Raw genomic sequence first — 8593 nt, 5'->3', positions numbered from 1 at the left:
GGCGGGCCGCTGGAAAGGAGTAGGTGACGTCAGTTCCCCCCTGCTTGCAGAAACAAACATGGCGGTGGAGCGGAGCGGACGGAGCCTCACGGGAACCTTGCTCCTCTTCTCCTGCGTGTTGGCGGGCGGCCGCGCCGCCGCGGCGCTCCCGGGGCCCGCCAACGGCACGCGGATCCTCGGCATGCGCCTGGAGAGGAGCGACCGGCCGTCCGCCACCACCGAGCAGGGCGTCATCCAGGTGACCGAGGGCAGCAACATCCTGCTGCGCTTCTACGGGCTGCGCCTGCTGCCGAACACCACGGAGCTCATCCGCTTCGCGGAGCTCTACTCCAGCGAGACGGAGGACGACGAGTCGGGCGCCGTCGCCTACGCGAACCGCACCTGCCCGGAGTACACCAAGGACGTGGCGGTGAGGGGCCCCATGGAGGTGAAGAGCCAGAACACGGCCGGCGTGGTGAGCCTCAGCATCAAGCAGCTCCGGAAGAGCGAGGTGGTCAAGGTGTTCGGGCTCTGCGTGCTGGACCGCCGCGACCAGCGCTGGTACCTGCTGGACGACGAGGACGGCCGCCTGCGCGTGGTGGAGGTGAAGAAGTCCCTGCTGCCCGTGTGGCTGCAGGTCATCCTCATCTCCTTCCTGCTGGTGCTGTCGGGCATGTTCAGCGGGCTGAACCTGGGCCTGATGGCCCTGGACCCCATGGAGCTGCGCATCGTGCAGAGCTGCGGCACGGACAAGGAGAAGAGGTACGCCCGCAAGATCGAGCCCATCCGCCGCAAGGGCAACTACCTGCTGTGCTCGCTGCTGCTGGGCAACGTGCTGGTGAACACCACGCTCACCATCCTGCTGGACGACCTGATCGGCTCGGGGCTGGGCGCCGTGGTGGCCTCCACCATCGGCATCGTGATCTTCGGCGAGATCGTGCCGCAGGCGCTGTGCTCGCGCCACGGGCTGGCGGTGGGCGCCAACACCATCATGGTCACCAAGCTGTTCATGCTGCTCACCTTCCCGCTGTCCTGGCCCATCAGCAAGCTGCTGGACTGCGTGCTGGGCCAGGAGATCGGCACGGTGTACAACCGGGAGAAGCTGGTGGAGATGCTGAAGGTGACGGAGCCCTACAACGACCTGGTGAAGGAGGAGCTCAACATGATCCAGGGCGCGCTGGAGCTGCGCACCAAGACGGTGGAGGACGTGATGACGGCCGTCGGCAACTGCTTCATGATCCACAGCGACGCCGTGCTGGACTTCAACACCATGTCGGAGATCATGGAGAGCGGCTACACCCGGATCCCGGTGTGCGAGGACGAGCGCTCCAACATCGTGGACATCCTGTACGTCAAGGACCTGGCCTTCGTGGACCCGGACGACTGCACCACGCTGAAGACCATCACCAAGTTCTACAACCACCCGGTGCACTTCGTGTTCCACGACACCAAGCTGGACTCCATGCTGGAGGAGTTCAAGAAAGGTTGGTGGGGGGGGGGGGAGGGGGGGTTCCACGCAGGTTCTCAACTCTGGTTTATCTGGAGAACCGCCGTCCACCTGTTGTCACTTCCCGTCCCAATACCCCAATGAGTCTACCAGGCTATTCCGATACCAGACTATTCCAATACCAGACTACCAGACTATTCCGATACCAGACTATTCCAATACCAGACTATTCCGATACCAGACTATTCCGATACCAGACTATTCCGATACCAGACTATTCCGATACCAGACTATTCCAATACCAGACTACCAGACTATTCCGATACCAGACTATTCCGATACCAGACTATTCCGATACCAGACTATTCCGATACCAGACTATTCCAATACCAGACTGTTCCGATACCAGACTATTCCGATACCACACTATTCCGATACCAGGCTGTTCCGATACCAGGCTGTTCCGATACCAGGCTGTTCCGATACCAGACTGCTCCGATACCGGACTATTGCGATACCGGACTATTGCGATACCGGACTATTGCGATACCGGACTATTGCGATACCAGACTATTCCCCATACCAGACTATTCCCCATACCAGACTATTCCCCATACCAGACTATTCCCCAACCAGACTATTCCGATACCAGACTGCTCCGATACCAGACTATTCCCCATACCAGACTATTCCCCAACCAGACTATTCCGATACCAGACTGCTCCGATACCGGACTATTGCGATACCGGACTATTCCCCATACCAGACTGCTCCGATACCGGACTATTGCGATACCGGACTATTGCGATACCGGACTATTGCGATACCGGACTATTGCGATACCGGACTATTGCGATACCGGACTATTGCGATACCAGACTATTCCCCATACCAGACTATTCCCCATACCAGACTATTCCCCATACCAGACTATTCCCCAACCAGACTATTCCGATACCAGACTGCTCCGATACCAGACTATTCCCCATACCAGACTATTCCCCAACCAGACTATTCCGATACCAGACTGCTCCGATACCGGACTATTGCGATACCGGACTATTGCGATACCGGACTATTGCGATACCAGACTATTCCCCATACCAGACTATTCCCCAACCAGACTATTCCGATACCAGACTGCTCCGATACCGGACTATTGCGATACCGGACTATTGCGATACCAGACTATTCCCCATACCAGACTATTCCCCATACCAGACTATTCCCCATACCAGACTATTCCCCATACCAGACTATTCCCCATACCAGACTATTCCCCAACCAGACTATTCCGATACCAGACTGCTCCGATACCGGACTATTGCGATACCGGACTATTCCCCATACCAGACTATTCCCCATACCAGACTATTCCCCATACCAGACTATTCCCCATACCAGACTATTCCCCATACCAGACTATTCCCCAACCAGACTATTGCGATACCGGACTATTGCGATACCGGACTATTGCGATACCGGACTATTGCGATACCAGACTATTCCCCATACCAGACTATTCCCCAACCAGACTATTCCGATACCAGACTGCTCCGATACCGGACTATTGCGATACCGGACTATTGCGATACCAGACTATTCCCCATACCAGACTATTCCCCATACCAGACTATTCCCCATACCAGACTATTCCCCATACCAGACTATTCCCCAACCGGACTATTGCGATACCGGACTATTGCGATACCGGACTATTGCGATACCAGACTATTCCCCATACCAGACTATTCCCCATACCAGACTATTCCCCATACCAGACTATTCCCCATACCAGACTATTCCCCATACCAGACTATTCCCCAACCAGACTATTCCCCAACCGGACTATTGCGATACCGGACTATTCCGGTACAAGACTATTCCGGTACCAGACTATTCCGGTACCAGACTATTCCGGTACCAGACTATTCCCCATACCAGACTACGTCATGGTCTCTAATAAACTAGCTCTATGTTTAGACCATGAGGACAATGTGGGGGACTGAGTGACGACATGGTCTCTAATAAACTAGCTCTATGTTTAGCCCTCACAATCTCTTTATTAATCCAGGAGAGATTCTTCATCAGCGCAGCTCCACCCACTGGGACTATTTCAGGGAGTCTCGGGTGGAGGAGGACGCAGCGTGGCGGAGGAGTGACTCTCCTGGAGGGTTAAGACGCTGTGGTGTTTTGAGCCTAAAATCCGTCCAAACAGAGACGTGTCGGTTAGCACAACGCCGCTAGTTCCGCTAGTTCCCTTAGCATGCTGAAGCTGGCTGCAAACTGTGGACTGGATTTCCTGACTCGTGACTCCGCCTCTCATTGAGACTCGCCTCCGTTCGGGGAATCCAGTCCACAGTTTGCAGCCGGCAGAGGAACAGAACCTCCGCAGGCTGGATCTGGAGTTTCTGATCCGGGAATCACGTTCATACCGGAACCGGATCCTGGATCGGATCGACTCCGGATCGACTCCTTTTTTCTCTAAACACTGGCCGCATGCTGGGAACTGTACACGTCAGATCCAACCTCTCACCTCCAGTCAAACACTCGCCGCTTCAAAACACTCCGATAAAAGAGCCGCTATCACAATAAAGTGGAGTCTAAAGTTTCTCTCCAGGACGGAGAGCTCGAACGGAGCGAAGGAGAGTAAACTCAGGGACCTCGGGGTGTTTATTAATCCGCCATGTCATCAATTCTCTGACAAGCCAAGTGTCCAGGTGATCAACCTGCCGACCGATAAATCAACATGTGAGGCAGGAAAGTTTGAAGAATCATTTAACGAAGCCCAACATTGGTTTTTTTACGATTTCTCTCCAAACACCGATGCACCGATATCGGTCCTGATATTGGTATTGTATCGGTACTGATACTGATACTGGTATTGGTGCCGATACTGGTATTGGTGCCGATACTGGTATTGGTATCGGTATTGGTACCGATACTGGTATCGGTATTAGTATTGGTATCGGTATTGGTACCGATACTGGTATTGGTACCGATACTTGTAATGGTATTGGTACCGATACTTGTAATGGTATCGGTATCGGTACCGATACTAGTATTGGGATTGGTATCGGTACCGATACTGGTATCGGTATCGGTGCATCCCTACATTTGACTGATTTCAAGACAAACGCGTGACGTTGCGTGGAAAAGACAAGGTGTATTTGTGCGTGAAGGCTGAGGCCAAACCTTCCTGGCGTCGCCACGACGACCCACTGGCTCGACCTTTCCGCCGACCTTTTGGCGTCACGGGTCGAGCTGCGGGGAAGCCGTGATGTCTCCTCTTCCTCCCGTCGCCCTCCACAACCTGCCACCCGGGCGGGGGGCGGGGGGGGGGGAACCTTCGGCGGGGAAGGAGAAACGTGACGGACGAGCTTGAAGAGAACTTGTTTGTGAAAGTTTCTCGTGGCTCTGGAATCGGTCTGATGTCCAGGTTTTGTGTGAATCGTAAACACTTCCCAGTTTCACTTCTCTGTTTTAACACACACACACACACACACACACACACACACACACACACACACACACACACACACACACACACACACACACACACACACACACACACACACACACTTGCGCCTGCCTCCCCCCCTGTTGTTTGAATATATTTTCTTTTTCTCAGGCGGCTTGTCTCAAGGTCACGGAGGGGTGTGTTCACACACACACACACACACACACACACACACACACACACACACACACACACACACACACCCTGGCGTGCTGTGTCTGTGGCGGCGTGGCGAGGAGGCGTCGGCCTCGGCGGCGTGTTGACGAGACGCAGTAGTAAACACTGGATGGGGCCTGTGAGGCTGCAGTGATGCATGCTGGGACGTTGTGCTCGGACATATTAAAGTGTTTGATGTTCCGACACTCGTTCGCCTCCATGAAGCTTCGCCGACGATTCAGGAAGGGAAACTTTTCTCTGCTTTTTCCGCCGTTTTCCGACTCCACAGTTTCACAATTAAGCGTCTTTGACACAACAGAGCTTTGAAAGCATTTTAAGCAGGTTTTCCCCTCATTTTTCTTTTTTCCATTTTGTAATTCTTGTCATTTTTAGTTTTTTTTAAGAGTTTTTACCCAAATTTAAGGTGATTTTAATAATGTTTCACATCTTAGTTGTTGTGCCTTATTAAAGTCATTTTTAGTTTATTTTTTAAGAGTTTTTACCCAAATTTAAGGTGATTTTAATAATATCTCACATCTTAGTTGTTGTGCCTTATTAAAGTCATTTTTAGTTTTTTTTTTTTTAAGAGTTTTTACCCAAATTTAAGGTGATTTTAATAATGTTTCACATCTTAGTTGTTGTGCCTTATTAAAGTCATTTTTAGTTTATTTTTTTAAAGAATTTTTACCCAAATTTAAGGTGATTTTAATAATGTTTCACATCTTAGTTGTTGTGCCTTATTAAAGTCATTTTTAGTTTTTTTTTTTTTAAGAGTTTTTACCCAAATTTAAGGTGATTTTAATAATGTTTCACATCTTAGTAGTTGTGCCTTATTAAAGTCATTTTTAGTTTTTTTTTTAAAGAGTTTTTACCCAAATTTAAGGTGATTTTAATAATGTTTCACATCTTTGTTGTTGTGCCTTATTAAAGTCATTTTTAGTTTATTTTTTTAAAGGGTTTTTACCCAAATTTAAGGTGATTTTAATAATATCTCACATCTTAGTTGTCTTTTATTAAAACCCGTTAGCTAAGAGCTCCACGTCCCTCTGAACATTCCTGCAGAGTAAATAATCTAAAAATAAAGCGTGGGTGTGTTTGCCGTGGTAAAGCTCTCTGGAGCCGCTGCAGGAGGGCTGAAGAGCCACGGGTTGGTTTGGAGGGGGGGGGGGGGGGGGGTCTGGCTGTTCTTCCTGCCTCCCGCCTCTCCGACCCCGGCCCCCCGCCTGCCGCCCAGATTGGCTCACGTTCCTCCGGTTTGCTTCCTGGCATCGGTTGCCACGGCGACGGCGTCCAGCGGTGTGGCTGTTTTCTCCTCGTGAGCCGGGTCAGGTGACTCTTTACCGTCGTACTTCGGCCCTGAGGCGGCGAGGAGTCGGTTCTCTTTTTCATCCAGCTGCCGTCCCGTCAGTCGCCACCGGGTGACCTTCACCTGACCTTCACCTGACCTTCACCTGACCTTCACCTTCCCCCACCTCATTAGAGGAGATGGCATTTGAAGGATTTGCTGTCATCACAGGAAGTGGCCACAGACGCCGTCAGTAAAAATGTGGAAAAAAACCCTCCATTTATAAAGATGTAGGATGAAAGGAGGCGTCTTTCATGTTCGTCTTTAACACGACAAAGGAAAACTCAAAGAGCCCGATTGTGTCTCTTTGTGCTTTGGTCACATGAGAGACGCACAAATCAGGCAGAATATCTAACAAGAGTAATGAAGTATAACATGAAAGGGGCTCCCAGCTCGCCGTCTGTCACATGACCACGTGGTCACATGACCTGCTGGTGCAGCTTTACATGTCGGCCTCTGGCACTCGGTCCGTCTTTGGAGCTTCTGTGTCCAAAACAAGTGAAAAGCAGGAAAAAAGCGTACTTTGTTCTCACGTTGGACAGAAAACGTTGTTGTCGTCGTCGTGGCGACCGCGTGTCTCCGTCTGTGCCAGACACACGGCGTTTCATTACCGTCCTGGAAGTTGGCAGAACCCGGCTAGCTTGTCGGCCGGCGGCTAAGCTAACGACTGACATCGAGTGACGTCGTCCGTCTTCAGGTCGGTGACTCGTCAGCCGGAGCAGCAAGGACTCGTTATCGGTTAACGGACGTCCTGGTCACCGTTCTGGTCGGAGGCTCTGATTGGAGCCAAACGGAGCTGCTGCCCCCCAGTGGACAGACGTGTTAACGCGGCGTCCACATTTGTACTCGTGTCCACGTTTATACGAGTGCGTCCAGACGTGTCCCGTGGTTTAACGGCCGTTGGACATGCGTCCCGTGAGACTTTGTAGAAAAGCGCGTGGTTTGGCTTCAAGGCTGATTCTGAACGACTCCCGACCTTTCCTTCTGTTCTTCTGTTCTACGGTTCCTTGACTTCCTTCTGTTCTTCTGTTCTACGGTTCCTTGACTTCCTTCTGTTCTTCTGTTCTACGGTTCCTTGACTTCCTTCTGTTCTTCTGTTCTACGGTTCCCTGACTTCCTTCTGTTCTTCTGTTCTACGGTTCCTTGACTTCCTTCTGTTCTTCTGTTCTACGGTTCCTTTGACTTCCTTCTGTTCTATGGTTCCTTGACTTCCTTCTGTTCTTCTGTTCTACGGTTCCTTGACTTCCTTCTGTTCTTCTGTTCTACTGTTCCTTGACTTCCTTCTGTTCTACGGTTCCTTGACTTCCTTCTGTTCTATGGTTCCTTTGACTTCCTTCTGTTCTATGGTTCCTTGACTTCCTTCTGTTCTTCTGTTCTACGGTTCCTTGACTTCCTTCTGTTCTTCTGTTCTACTGTTCCTTGACTTCCTTCTGTTCTACGGTTCCTTGACTTCCTTCTGTTCTTCTGTTCTACTGTTCCTTGACTTCCTTCTGTTCTTCTGTTCTATGGTTCCTTGACTTCCTTCTGTTCTTCTGTTCTACTGTTCCTTGACTTCCTTCTGTTCTACGGTTCCTTGACTTCCTTCTGTTCTTCTGTTCTACTGTTCCTTGACTTCCTTCTGTTCTATGGTTCCTTGACTTCCTTCTGTTCTTCTGTTCTACGGTTCCTTGACTTCCTTCTGTTCTACAGTTCCTTGACTTCCTTCTGTTCTTCTGTTCTACGGTTCCTTGACTTCCTTCTGTTCTTCTGTTCTACGGTTCCTTGACTTCCTTCTGTTCTACGGTTCCCTGACTTCCTTCTGTTCTTCTGTTCTATGGTTCCTTGACTTCCTTCTGTTCTTCTGTGCTATGGTTCCTTGACTTCCTTCTGTTCTTCTGTTCCTTGACTTCCTTCTGTTCTATGGTTCCTTTGACTTCCTTCTGTTCTTCTGTTCTACTGTTCCTTGACTTCCTTCTGTCCTATGGTTCCTTTGACTTCCTCCTGTTCTATGGTTCCTTTGACTTTTTTCTGTTCTATGGTTCCTTTGACTTCCTTCTGTTCTATGGTTCCTTTGACTTCCTTCTGTTCTATGGTTCCTTTGACTTTTTTCTGTTCTATGGTTCCTTTGACTTTTTTCTGTTCTATGGTTCCTTTGACTTCCTTCTGT

At 50.4% G+C, this 8593-nt stretch overlaps 1 protein-coding gene across 1 annotated transcript in view; it reads left to right on the top strand.

Moving 5' to 3' along the window:
* Nucleotides 1-70: 70 nt before the first annotated feature.
* LOC308148510 (metal transporter CNNM4-like) overlaps nt 71-8593 on the top strand; it is a 17871-nt gene continuing 9348 nt past the window's right edge. Inside the window, 1 exon segment of the mRNA XM_080521975.1 lies at nt 71-1463. Coding sequence (XP_080378101.1) covers nt 182-1463 — 1282 coding nt within the window. The 5' untranslated portion in view covers nt 71-181.

Source organism: Blennius ocellaris (assembly GCF_963422515.1).
Source record: "Blennius ocellaris genome assembly, contig: SCAFFOLD_85, whole genome shotgun sequence".
NCBI classification, from domain to species: Eukaryota; Metazoa; Chordata; class Actinopteri; order Blenniiformes; family Blenniidae; genus Blennius; species Blennius ocellaris.
Note: the sequence above shows the minus strand (reverse complement) of the source record. Positions and strands in the feature narration are given on the sequence as shown.